A 16,606-nucleotide genomic window follows, 5' to 3' on the forward strand; every position below is an offset into this window, starting at 1 on the left:
CGAGTTGCAAAATATCCAGCCAGATTAAAGTTTGTGATATTTTCAAAAGTAAAGGACTTGCCTCGTGACACTTTATAAAACAGCAGTTCAGCAAAAACTGGACTATTGTGTCCAATCTGAGCACCATGCTTCAGGATGTGAAGGCCTTGGAGAGAGAGTGCAGAATGGTTACAGGCATGTGGGACTTCAGTCCAAAGATTGGAGAAGCTGGGATGTTCATGAGGGTACAGATCTAAGTTTATTGATGGAAGGACCAAAGGTGACAAGTGGGAGAAAAATTATGCAGCAAGTGATTATAATTTGGAATGCACTGCCTGAGAAGTTGTTGGAAACAGATTCAATCATAATTTTCCAAAGGGAATGAAATAACATTTGCAGCTGTATACCTCCATTGTTCTTGTAGCGAGCTGGTATGTACGTGATGGACCCAAATGACATTTTTCTGTGCTGTAACCATTCTGAGATTCTGTAACTCCCAATGAATCATTCATATATCCACCCCTCTTCCTCTCCTCTGCCTTTCAGGTATTCTTCTCTGCTTACATCTTCAACAGCAATGTGATGGTGAAGGTGGCCACTCAGCCTGCTGACAATCCTTTAGATGTGCTGTCAAGAAAACTTCACTTGGGCCCAAATGTTGGACGGGATGTTCCTCGCCTGTCGCTACCTGGGAAATTGGTATTCCCAAGGTAAGTGCTGTGGCACAGCATTAGATGTGAATTCTTAGCTCTGGACATGAATGTTCTTGGGAAATCTAACTGGAAGGATCCAAAATGTTCCTTCACGCTCATCCATCACCTGCCCCAACTCATTTCCCAATAGGAGATCCAATATCATATCTTCTCTAGTTGGCACCTCTGTATACTGATGTAGAAAATTCTCCTGAACACATTTTACAAACTCTACCCTGTCTAAACCTTTAACAGTATGCGAGTCCCTATCTATATGTGGAAAATTAAAATCCCCTACTATCACAACTTTGTGTTTCTTGCAGTTGTCAGCTATTTCTCTGCTGATTTGCTCCTCCAATTCTTGCTGACTATTGGGTGGTCTATAATACAACCCCATTAATGTGGTCATATCTTTCCTGTTTCTCAGCTCCACCTATAGGGCGTCTGTAGACAAGCTCCCTAATCTATCCTGCCTGAGTACTGCTGTAACATTTTAAACTTTAGCTATTGTATTGTTTCAGCTGCAAAGTGAGTATCTGTGCACATTTTGCAGAAAGCTATTAAGTTGGTTGGCATGAAAACAGCTTTTCCCTGCTTAAGTACTGAGAGCAAACATGGTTTTGTTACCAATCTAGACTACGTTGTCCATATTTGTCCCATTTGTAATTGCATTTTCAGTTGCTAAGTCAGTGTGTCGTGAAACAATGACAGTCTTCCAAATGGGCATGAGACCTACCTTTGCTTCATCCTGAATCCTTCTGGTAGTTGTCCTTAAATCAGATTTAGGAATTGTGGAGTCATTTATGGCCCAAAGACGTTGTTCTGCCCATCCAATCTTTGCTGACTTCCTGCAGAGCAATTTAGTCAGTCCCACACCCCCAGTCGATTACTGTAGCCCTGCAAGTTAATTATTTTCAAATGCCCATCAAATTTCCTTGTAAAATTATTGATTTCTAAATGAATTATTACTTTTGAAAGTGAGCAAGCAACTTGTCATGACTTGTCAATCAAGAAAGTGGACTGTTAACTTTTTAATTGAACGTCTGGCAGCTATCAGAATGAGGCTGAATCAGACCAGTTTCAACCTGGTGTCATATTTGAACACACGTTGTGCTATTACATGGACCCCCTGCCTCAAACTCTATAACATACAGTCCACCCAATTCTTAGCTCATCCATGTCTTTGCTCCCTCTAGAGTTGACTATTCCAACACACTCCTAGTCAGGCTCCCATCTTCCACCCTGTACAAACTTAAGCTAGTCCAAAACTCTGCTACCTTCCAAACTCAAATCAATTCTTATTCACTTGTCATCCCTGTTGGCTCTCAGTTGAGCAGCGTCATGACGTTAAATATCTACGTGCTTCCAGTTTTGGTCTCTTGCATATTACCCAATTTCTAATCACTTCACCATTACCAACTGAGGCCCTCTGCTCTGGAATTCCCTCTTCAACCTTCTCCACGTCTCTCTTGTTTTCCCCATCTAAAGATGATCCTTAAAACACACTATTTTGACCAATCTTTGCATCATCTGCCCTAATTTCTCCTCCTGTGGCTCACTGCCAAAGTTTGATAATATTCCAGTGAAGTGCCTTGGGATATTTTACAATGTTGCAGACACCATATAGATGCAAATTCTTGTTGAATATAATTGCCATACAGTGGATTTGTGGAGCCGTGCTCTGCCACAATGTGAAAACTGGCATATGGGGAACAGAATACTCAAGGAAATACACTAGTGGCTCTATTTGTAATTGGAAGCAGAATCTCAAATGATTTCTCACAGACCTGGTGACATCTCCGCCAGTCAAATGAATTGTTGGCCAACCTGCTGTGATGCAAACCTAGGCAAGCCTATTAAAATGTTGTCTAATGTACTGTCTAGCAATCAAAATAGGTTGGGTCAGACTTGGAGAGAAGACAGACCTGAGGGGGCTTGTTTGTAAATATGTGTAACACTGTAAATAAGGATGGTGACCTACAGAGGGAAATAGCCACATGGGAATATAAAACTGTGGGGATAACAGAGACCTGGTTCCAAAAAAGGGCAGGACTGGTACTAAATATTCCTGGATACAAGTATCCAGGGAAGTTTGTGGAAATATAGATTAAGAATAATATTGCAGTGCTGGAGAGATGGAGAATGTTCTGATGGTGTCACGGACAGAATCTAGGGGATTCTGACATAAACAATAGAAGTGCCATTGCATTCAGGGTATGTAGGCAACCAAACTAACGGGAAGGGTATAGAGGAAAACATTTGCAGAGAAGTTACAGAGCAATGCAAGAACTCTGGAGTAGTGATAGTTGGAGGACTTTAGCTAGTCTAATAGAGACTGGGATAGCAATAGTATAAAGAATAGACAGGGAAGGATTTCAGAAGTGTGTTCAAAAGAACGTTCTCAATCAATGTATTTCCAGTCCAACCAGGGCTTTGCTGGATCTCGTTCTGGGATGTGAGGGGGTTAAGTAGAACAAATGTCAATAGGGCAACATTTGGGGTTCACTGTATTATCATATGATTTAGGTTAGCTTTAACAAAAGCTGGGGTAAGAATACTGAACTGGAAGAGAGTCAGTTTCATCAGCCTGAGAATAGATCTGGACCAGGGTAAATTGGAATCAAAAATTGATGAGCAACCATGTAATTGTACAATGGACAGCTTCACAGAGGACATGCTTTGGTACAGTAAACATAGATTCCCATCAGAGTTGTATGGCTGACAAAAGAGATAAGAGTAAAATGAAGCTGAAAATGGGGATGTAGTAGGTTGTACACATGAGAACCAAACTAAATATAGGAAGTTTAGAGGGAAAGTGAAAACCAAAATAAGACTGTTAGAGAGGTTAAGAATAGGCTAACATCTGACATAAAAGGGAATCCAGAAGCTGTCTGTGGATATCTAATTAATAGATGAGTAGTAAGAAAAGCGGTGGAGCTGTGTAGAGACTGCGGAGGCAAAGAGCAATGGCTGAGTTACTAAATGCGCCTTTGCGTCTGTCTTTATTGAGGAGGGACAGCACTGACAAAGTTGCATTAAACCAGGAGATAACTGAGTTACTGGAGGGCTTAAAAAATGAAGGCGGCAGCATAGCAAAGGCTGTCCGTAATTAAAATTAGATAAGTCACTAGATTCATATGGGATGCATCTAGTTTCCTGAGTGAAGTAAGGATGGAAGTTGCAGAGGTACAGGCCATAACCTTCTAATCCTCCTTAGGTTTAAGAATGGTGCCAGTGTCTGGAAAATTGCAGATACTAATTCCAGTTCAGAAAGGGCTATAAGGATAAACTCAGGAACTCTGGCCAGTCACCTTAACATTAGTGGTAGAGAACCTTTTAGAAACAATAATCCTAAACTGGATGTGTGAATTAGTTAAGAAAAGCCAGCGAAATTTAACATAGCAAAGTGGTTCATATTGGTGAACAGAAAGAAGACGAGCAATATCATCTAAAGGGTATAATTCTGAAGGGGGTGCAGAAACACAGACCTGGGGGTATATTTGCACAAATCATTAAAGATGGAAGTTGCTATCAACCTCTGAAGATCTCATCTTGAAACTAATCACTAAGACCAGAAATTATTTGCTCATTATCTGTCTTCTCCCACGTAGCTTAAAGAGCCTTGAATCTAGCTGAAGTGTGTTTCCAAATTCACAGTATTTTACTATCAAATTTAAGGTTAAAGATATGATATTGTTACAGACAGGAAGAGGATTCGTTTTAATAGTGCTAAGTTTAAGTTTGTTTATTAGCGTTACAAGCAGACTTACATTAATACTGCAGTGAAGTTACTGTGAAAATCCTCTAGTTGCCACACTCTCTGGTGCCTGTTTGAGTACACAGAGAATTTAGCATGGCCAATGCACTTAACCAGCACGTCTGTGGGAGAAAACCGGGGCACCTGGAGAAAACCCGTGCAAACTCTGCAGTGACCCAAGCCAGGAATTCAACCTGGGTTCCTAGTACTGTGAGGCAGCAGTGCTAACCGCTGTACCACCATGCCACCCAAAGCTAATCTTGCCTCTCATCACTTGTTCATAACGAGATGTTTTGATTTGTTTCACTCTTTGTAAGCGGTGGTTTATTTCCCAGTCCCTCGGATTTTGTCTGATCCAATTTTCTATTAATAACCCCACAGCAAACTTAAGATAGGATTAACTAAAAACAGGTTAGTTTATTGCATACGTTCCAAAACGCAAAAGGGGGTCATACTCGGACGGTAGAGAAAGGCATAGAGAAAAGAAGCCTTCTTTACAGCAGAGACGATAAATAGGGACTCATGAGTTCGGGCCCAGAAGCTAAGTACTTTATATTTTGGCAGGCTAAAAAACAATATTGTAGAATTCACTTTCCATTGGTGTTGAATTCACTGTTCTAATGTTGACTTCATACAAAAGGCATGCAGAGATGAATCGGTCTGATAGGCAAGGGCACAGAGCTTCTAATGGAAGCAAGGTAGATGGGGACCAAGATTTCCACCTGGGCAGAGCTCCTTGTCTGTGAGGCTGCTAGTTAGACAGTAAGCTGCAGACAGAGCTATGCAGTGCAGCAAGGCAGTATTTTTTTTTGTTCCACTAGCCAGAGGCTCATATCACTCACCTCTCCCTCGTCTTTGACAAAGGACGTTTATTCATTGTCTGGATTCAGAAGGCTGTTAAATATCTCAGCCATTAGAATATGATGGAATGTTGTTGGGCCTTTGGCCAAAAGATGGATTATCTGTTAAGACAAAGGATTGTTAAATGCAGGTGGTCTTTGTAAAGCTCTCTTTGAAGTTGGAGAGTTGGTCATGAACAGATGTAGATTCAGCCGTTTTAAGGGATTTTATTTAGTTTTAAAACTGAAGAAATAGTAATGAACATACCTGTATAAATTTTATGAAAATATGTTGTGTCTCACAAAATTGGTATGACTGCCTTGTGCTGAAGCACAAATCTGTGCTAACCCATTCGTTATTACAGAATAATATTGTTTAAGCACAAAGTAGAAAGGGTTGAGAGCTTCAAGATTTTAGGTGACCACGTCACCAACAACCCCCCATGCCGACACTATAGTTAAGAAAGCCTACCAATGCCTCTACTTCCTTAAAAGAGTAAGGAAATTTGGTGTGTCAGCTACGACTCTCACCAACAAATGCACCATAGAAGGCGTTCTTTCTGGTTGTATCACAGCTTGGTATGGCTTCTGCTCTGCCTAAGACCGCAAGGAACTACAAAAGGTCATGAATGTAGCCTAATCCATCACGCAAACCAGCCTCCCACCCATTGACTCTGTCTAAGCTTCTTGCTGCCTCGGCAAAGCAGCCAGCATAATTAAGGACCCCACGCACCCTGGGCATTCTCTCTTCCACCTTCTTCCTTCGGGAAAAAGATACAAAAGTCTGAAGTCACAACCGACTCAAGAACAGCTTCTTCCCTGCTGCTGTCAGACTTTTGAATGGACTTACCTTGCATTAAATTGATCTTTCTCTGCACTTCCTCATTTCCTTCTGTATGAACGATATGTTTTGTCTGTATAGTGCGCAAGAAACATTACTTTTCACTTTGTTAATACTTGTGACAATAATAAATCAAATCAAAATGACTGAGTACTGCTTCCATCACAGGTACTTGTTTCAAAACTTTTTGGTGTCTGTTAATGGGCATCATTATTGTTGGTACAGGCTCAATGGGCCAAATGGCTGCCTTCTGCACTGTAGGGATCCTATGAGATCATTGTCTGCTGAACTAACCTGTTTTTAATGCCTTCTGCAGTGCCAATCCCTTCATTATCAAAGAATAATATTACTTAAGCATTGACAGGTTTTCAATTACCAGTAGCTTGTTGCTAAAATAAATTCCATTGCATAAAACCATAGAAAATTACAGCTCAGAAACGGGCCTTTTGGCCCTTGTCTGCGCCGAACCATTTTTTGCCTTGTAAATCAAATGTAAGGGGAGACCTAATAGAGGTGTACAAAATTATGAAGGGTATAGATAGGGTGAATAGTGGGAAGGTTTTTCCCAGGTCGGAGGTGACGATCACGAGGGGTCACAGGCTCAAAGTAAGACGGGTGAGGTATAACTCATTACCAGAGGGACGTTTTCTATGCAGTGGGAGCCTGGAATGCGCTGCCAAGTAGGGTGGTGGAGGCAGACACGCTGGCATTGTTTAAGAATTACCTGGATAGACACATGAGCAGCCTGGGAATGGAGAGATACAAACGAATGGTCTAATTGGACCAATGCGTGGCACAGGCTTGGAGGGCCAAAGGGCCTGTTTCCTGGGCTGTGCTGTACTGTACTGTAAGTCAAATTTATCCAACTTTAGGAGGTTACAAATATTTTGAACCAAAGTTTAAAATTATGTATTGAATATTCTTTGTCCATTTGTTTTGTACAGTTCTACAGGCACCCACTTTTCTATGTTAGGAATTGGAGACATCGTCATGCCAGGGCTTCTATTGTGCTTCGTGCTTCGATATGACAACTATAAAAAAGTTTCTAACAGCGAGGCGATCCCACCCAATATACCCGGCCGTATGCAAAAGGTGTCGTACTTCCACTGCACCTTGATTGGTTACTTTGTAGGTAAGTGGAAGCAATTCAATGAAAATAAAAATAAATTATTTTTTAAAAATATTTTGTTTCCTAATAGCAAAGATGACTTACCTAGGTAGGCAGTGATATTGAAGGCTTTGCAATGTTTAAAATGCTCCCATTCACTATATCTAATTAAATATTCTATTTAAACCTATTAATATTAATCTACCCTTCTCTCTGACCCATAAAACTTGGGTTCCTATTGACCTCTTAAAAACCCCATTACCTCTATCCCTTGTTTTGAAGAGTTTTTTTAAGATTTGTTAATGTATATGTGTATGTAGCCGCACTAAGATTTTATACCATTTCTAGGCTTTTCTGTACTTCACTGAAAGAGTGCAACATTGTCAATGAATTGTTACTGCTTGAAAAAGAGACATCTTTTGTCTCTTCAATCTGCTTTTCGATCTGCACGCATCAGAATATTGGCAAGAATACAATGTAAGGGAATACACCAAATCTGTACTCTGTGAGGAGAATGTTGATTGGTAGAAGCGTTGCCATGGCAAATGCACCAATTGGTGATGACTGACAGATATCTGCAAAGCATTGTTTGAAATCTAAACCAGGCAACTTGTCACTGGCCTAGGCATTGCCCTGAGGAATGAACCAGCGAATGGCTATCACTTTGTTTAGCTGACATAGATGCAATGAGTTTACATGTTCTTTCTGTTTGCAAAGAACAGGGCCCTGTGTGTTAATATATGCAGCTTCCAGTACACGCAAATGCACCTCTCTGTAGGGAGGAATGGAAGTGGCAAGTGGGAGGTGAGTGTGAGGGAAACAGTGAGCTTGAGAGTCAGCAAGCTTGGAGGTCTACACCTTCATCAGAAGCTCGTGATTCCAAATAAAGCTGTAGCACTTTAACCTGGTGCCCACCCCAGTCCAGTGCTGGCATCTCCACATCAAAGCTAGAGGTGGGAAGAGGTGAGCGGGAAATATTTTGAACAAATTAGATGAAGAGTGAGAGGATTTTTGGACCAGGCAGGTTCAAGGCAACTAATAGGTTTTAAATGTAAAAATCACAAATCAAAAACATAATCTACTATAATTTGAATTATTTAAATGAGAAGTTTTATTTAACATACCATTTTTAATTACCCACCAGGAGTGGTAAATGAGGATAGATGTATACTTTTAATACAACATTAAATTTTCCATGGTAATAAGTTTAGAACACATACTTTTTCTGTTAATCTCTCTCAATTTAGGTCTTCTGACAGCCACTGTAGCATCCAGAATTCACCGGGCTGCCCAGCCTGCACTCCTGTATCTTGTTCCATTTACACTGTTACCCCTTCTTACCATGGCTTATTTAAAGGTGAGTAGAATATCAAAACCAAATAAATTTTCAATGTGTTGATAATTTTTCAGGTTATTCATCTTCTTGTTATTTTTCTCCTCTTCACCCCCTATGCTTCTTATCAATCCTTATCCAATTTAATTTGGCATTGCTGCTCTTGTACTATCAATTCTTGCCTACTATTTGCTGACGCGTGTTTTTATGCAATAGATTATTTTGCAACTATGCGTAAATTCTCAAGGTTTAATCCAATCATAGCGTCATCTAGCTTTCCTCAAAATTAAGAACTGTTGGGAAATGTGGCACATTTTTGTTATAAAATGTAACATTTTGGGTGTTCAAGAAGGAATGCAGTTGAGTAAAGCTCCCTTTTTGCCAATTCATATAACAACATAGCAACAATAACTGTCAGCACTTAATGGCATGAGGTTTCAACACTGGTTTTATATGGAATATCAGTTGTCTATTTTACCTCTACTATTCATTTTATGGAACTAAGTAATGTGGGGAGGCGTGGGGCGGCATGGTAGCACAATGGTAAGCACTGTTGCCTCACATTACCAGGGACCCAGGTTCAGTTCCTGGCTTGGGTCACTGTGTGTGGAGTTTACACACTCTCCCCGTGTCTGCATGGGTTTCCCCCGGGTGCTCTGGATTCCTCCCACAGTCCAAAGATGTGCGGGTTAGGTGGATTGGCCATGCTAAATTTCCCCTTAGCGTCATGGGGACTAGCAGGGTAAATGCATGGGATTATGGGGATAAGGTCCGGGTTGGATTGTGTTTGGTGCAGTCTTGATGGGTCGAATGGCCATCTCCTACACTGTAGGTTTGTATGATTCTAACTAATGAGGTGATGGAGTGAAAGAAAAAAAGCCTGTGACAAAAGTTGCATAGTAGAAACATAGAAAACAGGAGCGGGAGTAGGCCAGTTTGCCTTTCGAGACTGCTGTGCCATTCAGTATGATCGTGGCTGATCCTCTATCTCAATACTATACTCACGCATTCTCCCCATACCACTTGATGCCTGTTTCCTTTTTAAATATGTTCGGTGACTTGACCTCTAAGGCTTTCTGTGGTAGTTCCACAGATTGATCACTGAGAGTGAGGAGATTTCTCCTCATCAGCCCTAAATGGCCTATTCCATATCCTGAGACTGCGACCTTTCGTAATCTACACAGAGACTAGATGTGCTTGGCAGAACTAAAGATCATGGAGAAGTTGGCTATTGTTTAATCACTTTGAAGAAAATCCTGTAAGATACTAAAGTAAAACACATGAAACTGACTACATGGAATGCTAATGAGCAGTAAGCACACATGGTCTGGATTCAGGAAGGCAGTGATGCCCTTTACTGTATATAATCTAATTGATATCTAAAACAAAGTCAGCTTTTTCTTAACTCATTTACTGATAATTAGAATTTCTGTCATTGACTTTTACAGAATTTGAATAGCTAGAATTTATAGTAGGACAAAAGAAAGACATTTTCTACGGAAACGGAACTGGACTGTTAATATGGAAGGGGAAATTGAGTGATCAGAGACGTTGTGTTTCATTTTATTCCCTTTGATGGTGTGTGGGAATGAATTAGCTGCAATATTCCACACCAAGAAAAGCCAACAGGCCTTTCTGACATATCAGAAAAATTATCCTGTTCTGCTTAAAAAGTTTGATCTGCTTTATAAACTATACATCGTTGCAGTGAAGGAGACTACTAGCTCTGTAGATTTATGGGTTAGGTTGATTGGTTAAATTGACCCTAGTGTTAAGGGGATCAGCAGGGTAAATACATGGGGGTATGGGAGTGGGGCCTGGTTGTCATTGTGGTTGATGCAGACTTGATGGGCCGAATGACCTCCTTCTGCACTGTAGAGATTCTATAATTCTACCTTTTAATGATACAATTTCGCCAGAGAGATTAAGCTCTTTTTCTTCCTGAAATAGTGATTAGCACTGCTGCTCTGCACCAGGAACCCTGGTTCGATTCTCAGCTTGGGTCACTGTCTGTGTGGAGATGCACATTCTCCCCATGTCTGTGTGGATGCAAACAGAGGCCGGAGAGTGCTGACTAGGGGAATTTCACAGTAACTTTATTGCAGTATTAATGTAAGCCTTACTTGTGATTAATAAAAAACTTTATTTTAGTTTACTTTATCCCTAAAAAACAAGACATTTTGTCAAAGCTTTTCATCCACCATTCATCAGGACAATCACAACAATGCTTTGACATTGGTATTTTTCCGATTGTCCTGATGAATGCAAGATGAAAAACCTCAGTCTTTTTCGGCAATACTCCATGCTTCCAAATGACAATTAGACAACAGTTATGCTGTCACAGCTGAGAGACTTTGGAGTGGAGTGTTTAGACATCGGGCGTGAAAATCCCCTAATCGCCACACTCCAGCGCCTGTTTGGGTACACTGAGGGGCAATTTAGCATGGCCAATACACCTAACCATCGTGTCTTTTGAACTGTGGGAGGGAACTGGAGCACCCAGAGGAAACCCATGTCTAAAATATATTCAATTTGAGTTTCTGCTGGTTATGCTATTATAGGAAAATTGTTTTGAAATTGAGTTCTTAGCAAGTTGCTTATGGTGCTGACATTGAACGTCATCATGATGCCTACTGAACCACCTAAGAAACAACCTGAGAATGATAAGAATCACATCTGATAACCACAAATGAAAAAGCTGTTTGGGCCATCCCAATTCATCCATCCAGAAACAACCAACAACCCCTTGATTTCAACATCTAATTCCTTACAAATGATCCTATGATTTTTCACCTCCACTGTTCTCCAGGAGTCTCTTCCAAGTCTGTGAAGAAGCATTTTCTGATACTGTACCTGAACTAAATTTACCATTGACTAATTTGAGTTGTGTTCATTTGCCTTACTGAGAATTCAATTTAAGTTTTGGGGATTTATCGTTTCTGGTCCCTTAACTATTTTGCACGCTGCTTCAGATCAGCCCTCTGCCATCTTTTCACAAGTCAATGTTTCACCTAACTGCTCTTCCAATAGTCCTTTAAAACTAAGGACCTGACTCCCTTTTCCCTTTTAACACTAGGGATCTGGCTTGTGGCTCCCTTTTCCCTACTGCTGCCAATAAGGTCTTCAGTATCTCCTTTGTTTCTTGGTGGCTAGAGTAATGGTCAAGATATAGTTTGACCTGTAAAGTGCCATGCATGTAACTTGAAAACTTGAGCAAGTTATTGAACAGCTTCAAAAGAAAGCTGACATACCCTCAGAAAAAACTTCTAATGCGACAAAAGTACAATAAAGAGAGCACAGAAAAGATGCAAAAGAATAGTCCCAGGGATGAGGAACTTAATTTATCAAAGATTGGAGAGATTGGGACAGTTTTCTTTGGAGCAGGTTGTGAGGAAATTTGATAGATGTATGCAAACTCATGAGTCTGGACAGAGTAAAAAAGGAGAAACTGTTCCCACTGGTGAAAAGATTGAGAATGAGAGGGCACAGATTTAAGTAATTGGCCAAAGAAACTGACGACATGAGAAACTTTGTCACACAGCTAGTTAGTGGTTACAATCTGGAGTGCGGTGAGTTGTGATGTTCAAGAGAAAATGGGATTATTATCTGTGTAGTTTGTGGGGTGACAGGGGAATGGCACATGGCCTAGGGGCACGATGAAAGAGTGATTAGCACTGCTGCCTCACAGCGCCAGGGGCCTGGATTCAATTCCCAGCTTGGGACACTGTCTGTCTGTGTGGAGTTTGCACATTCTCCCTGTGTATGTGAGGGTTTCCTCCAGTTGTCTCCCACAGTCCAAAAGATGTGTTGCTTAGATGCATTGGCCCGAACAGGCGCTGGAATGTGGCAACTAGGACAATTTCAAGTAACTTCATTGCAGCTTAATGTAAGCCTTGCTTGTGACTAATAAATAAACTTCACTGTTCAGGTGAACTGCTCATTTGCAAAGGCAGTGCAGACACGACAAGCTGAATTGCCTAATAGTTCTTGATGCTGTGGAAAAAGTCCCTGAATAAAGACCAGTGATTAGGATCACTGTTTAGGGTGATTTGAATAAAATGTTATTTCCTTTGTTGTGTTGAATTTCAAGACTTTGTAATGCGGTTGTTTCCATAGTTGAGCATGGTGGATAGAAGTTGGATCAGTGAATTGTTGTAATCAATAAGCTGCTGGCGCCAGTAGCAACTTCCCCGATGTCAGCCCAGCGCTAGCAAACCTGCCTTGTTGGCCAGATTCTAGAATGCTTAGACTGATGGGCAGCTTAGACACAAAAACAGCAAGTCATTCTGCAGTTAATTCCACTATTTGCCTTGAGTTATCAAAGAGAGATAGTTGTGCAAGTTTAATTGCATCAGATATTGGTAGAAGCAATTAGCACCTCCTCTATAGAGCCATAGAGGTTTACAGCATGGAAACAGGCTCTTCAACCTAACTTGTCCATGCTGCCCTTTTTTTTTAAACCCCTAAGCTAATCCCAATTGCCCACATTTGGCCCATATCCCTCTATACCCATCGTACCCGTGTAACTGTCTAAATACTTTTTACAAGATAAAATTGTACCCACCTCTACTACTACCTCTGGCAGCTTATTCCAGACACTCACCACCCTCTATTAAAAAATTGCCCCTCTGGACACTTCTGTATCTCTCCCCTCTCACCTTAAACCTATGCCCTCTAGTTTTAGACTCCTCTATCTTTAGGAAAAGATATTGACTATCTACCTTGTCTATGCCCCTCATTATTTTATAGACCTCTGTAAGGTCACCCCTCTGCCTCCTACACTCCAGAAAGAAAAGTCCCAGTCTATTCAGCCTCTCCTTATAACTCAATCCATCAAGTCCTGGGGGCATCCTAGTTAATCTTTTCTGCACGCTTCCTAGTTTAATAATGTCCTTTCTATAATAGAGTGACCAGAATTGCACACAGTATTCCAATTGTGGCCTTATCAATGTCTTGTACAACTTCAACAAGACGTCCCAACTCCTGTATTCAATGTTCTGACCAATGAAACCAAGCATGCCGAATGCCTTTTTCACCACCCTGTCCACCCATGACAAGGAGCTATGAACATGTACCCCTAGATCTTTGTTCTGTAACTCTCCCCAACGCCCTACCATTAACTAGTAACTCCTGCCCTGGTTCAATCTACCAAAATGCATCACCTCGCATTTTTCTAAATTAAACTCCATCTGCCATTCGTATGTCTTTCTATCTATCATATCTCTCTCTATCTTAAACTCTTTCAACGAAGGTATCCTTTTGAAGTTGGAACATCTGTGCATCTCAATCATTCAGTTGCTGATATAACTTTGTCGTAGAACATAGTAATCTAGTTTCTAAGGTTAAAATACCTGACTCTGCATCGAAGTGTTCTGTGGAGCAACCAAAGGGAACATGCTTCATGCACAAAGAAATCCAACAGGCTCAGAGAGCCAGACTCTGAACTTGGTGACCGAAATGTTTGTTAAAATTTATATTTGTGTATTTTTGGACTAAAAGCAATGATGCCTGGAATTAAGAAACCTTTTCTATTTCCAATCCCAGTGAGATGAGATAATTCAGCATCAGCTGATGCAGAATAAAGATTTTTGCATTTTGTGGCAAATCTACTCCAGAGACTTGAGTCTGCAGTACTTAGGGAGGTGCTGTCTATTTCAATGAGATATCAAATTGAGGCCCCATCTGTCCCCTCATAAGAATGTAAAGCATCTGTCCTGGCATCTGCCAGGAATGATTCCTTCCTCTGGAAAAAGTATTGAAACAAAGCACCCCTTTGTTGGGGTGGGTGATTTATTTTGAAATTCTCCTCTAAACCCCTCTGTCTTTCCCCCTCTTAAACTTGTCTCTCACTGACATCATCTCCTGTGGTTTGCTGTCAAATTTGGTTTGGTAACTCTCCTGTCAAACACCTTGAGGCATTTTGCTACATCAAAGATGTTTTATCAATGCAGTTTTTGACCACTTGTGCTGTGTTGTGTGCTCTGTTGCTCAGGGTGATCTACGGCGCATGTGGTCAGAGCCATTCCACTCCAAGGCAAACAGTTCAAGGTTCCTGGAAGTATGATGGGATGAAGTGCAGCTGAGAACAGGAGTGATATATGCTGGGCACCAGAAGATTCGTGTCATGTGGTTTCATTCTTCTCATCAAACATGATTGGTGCTTAAAGTGTTAACAAAAAAAAGGTTGTGGAGGAAATTTTTTTTTCCCTTTTATGGAATGCAGACCCTGTACAATTAATCCAACCCACTGGCAGTCTTTGGATTCGCAACAGACTCTTGCCCTACCATGTATATTACAAAATTCAAAAAAAACAAAGAAACCCTCCTTTTTAATGACAAGATGTCAATTCTAATCTTGTACATAGAGCTGCCATATAGAAGACACAACTTTGAAGAAGCCTGTTTAAAGGGACCAGCACCAAGTCAACAACTATTCAGTTTGTCTTGAACTTTAACCTGAAGAAGAAGAAGACAAGGCAGTGACATATCTTGAATTCAGTAATTATCTGTGCGGTGACTCATTTTTCTCCCCCACAGACAGGAGTTGGGTATGCAATAAAATCTATGCTGTAATTAACTTTACACCTGATGTTTTGTTGCAATGATCCAGAAAGGTAAAGATGCCAAGTTGAATCATGTTGTGTACTTAAGTGGCCTGTTGTAAATTTTAGCATGTATAGCATTAAATATTGCTTCAGTATAAGACCCACTGTTCCCTATTCCAAGATGCTCCTTTACCATAATATGTGAGTTTAGAAATGTAATTGTAGTTTGCACTTGTACCTATGTTCATGACCCCCAGTTGATCTTGCACAATTATGATTGGTGTAGCAAAAAAAAACTTTTTTATGGTTTTCCCTGTTTCTTTTTCTTGGTTTGTTTAATTTAGCTAATGCATGTATCATAGCGGTACTCGTTATCTGAACTCTTTTGATTGTAGTGGTGTATCCTTGTAAATATTTTTTTTGTATACATTTGTTTAAATGTGCGTTGTTAGCTCTCCATACCTGTTGATAAGTGTAATCTGGTCCAAGTTTACAAGCAGTATCTGTTTTGTATCTTGGGTTTGTATTCGATTCACAGAATTTTTTCTGATAGGCATTGACTTCAGCTGCTGTGGGAGCAGCAGTTTAATATACAATAGCGTGCAAACAAAAAACTGGCAGTTTGCGTGCCTGTAGAACTTCCATCATCATTGTGTGAACAAGTTGGCAGCGGTAGCCTTCAGACCCAGAGATTGCCTGTTAGAGTGCAAGGCCTGGAACCAAATGAATTAATTCAAACAGTGCTTCGAGTTCTTCCTCCATGCCCATCTATTTCTCGAGCCCTCGAGCCCCCCCCCCCCCCCTCCCCTGCTCAGTGCACCAAAGCCACCACTCACCCATTATCCTAAACATACAGTGTCAGGTTGTTATTTTTAAAGAAGGAAGTGTTTTCTTTTCTGGAAAACAACTGAGTGTGATGTTTTTGTGCTGTAGACTAGACAAGTTGATGAAGCCATTTTATAGATTATGGCTTTACTGAAAGCAGTCAGGTGGACTGAATGGTTACTCTACAATCCTTGTACACCAGGAGTGTATTTCTGCCCTGGAAATGAACAATACCTTTTCATCTCTATAAAATGGACAGTTGAGATTCCTTTGTAAATAAAACCAAAAGTTTAAGTGCACCAGTGTGGTTTATTTTAGTGTTCTGTAAGATTACTTTTTAATAAAATCAGTCATTTGTGTTTATTGCAAATATCCTGAGAGAACGATTGTGTCCGAATGGCATTTAATTTGTTAGTTTGGGATGTTGGCAGTGGGGACTCACTGAATAAATCAGTTGAGATGAGTATTGGTATAAATATTTTCACTTGGATTATAACGATGTATGTTTTTCAACAGACACAGGTAAAGTGTCAAAGTTGCTTTTGAAGTGTTTGCCAAAGCAGAATTGCATTAGATTTTAAAAAACTAAATTACTGTAGAAACATTTTTGTCAGTTACTTTTTTGCAGATTATAAAATACTTCTATGTTGCAGTGCTCTATGAAGGTATTACTGCACATTCCCACAT

At 40.5% G+C, this 16,606-nt stretch overlaps 1 protein-coding gene across 1 annotated transcript in view; it reads left to right on the forward strand.

The window, feature by feature from the left end:
• The window catches only part of sppl3 (signal peptide peptidase 3), a 181,963-nt gene extending 166,067 nt beyond the window's left edge, over positions 1 to 15,896 (forward strand). Inside the window, exons 8-11 of the mRNA XM_080208443.1 lie at positions 526 to 689; positions 7,053 to 7,240; positions 8,464 to 8,573; positions 14,542 to 15,896. Coding sequence (XP_080064569.1) covers positions 526 to 689; positions 7,053 to 7,240; positions 8,464 to 8,573; positions 14,542 to 14,613 — 534 coding nt within the window. The 3' untranslated portion in view covers positions 14,614 to 15,896. The remainder of the gene's footprint in view (positions 1 to 525; positions 690 to 7,052; positions 7,241 to 8,463; positions 8,574 to 14,541) is intronic.
• Positions 15,897 to 16,606: the final 710 nt, after the last annotated feature.

Source organism: Carcharhinus amblyrhynchos, chromosome 20 (genome assembly GCF_965287045.1).
Source record: "Carcharhinus amblyrhynchos chromosome 20, sCarAmb.v2.hapA, whole genome shotgun sequence".
NCBI classification, from domain to species: domain Eukaryota; kingdom Metazoa; phylum Chordata; class Chondrichthyes; order Carcharhiniformes; family Carcharhinidae; genus Carcharhinus; species Carcharhinus amblyrhynchos.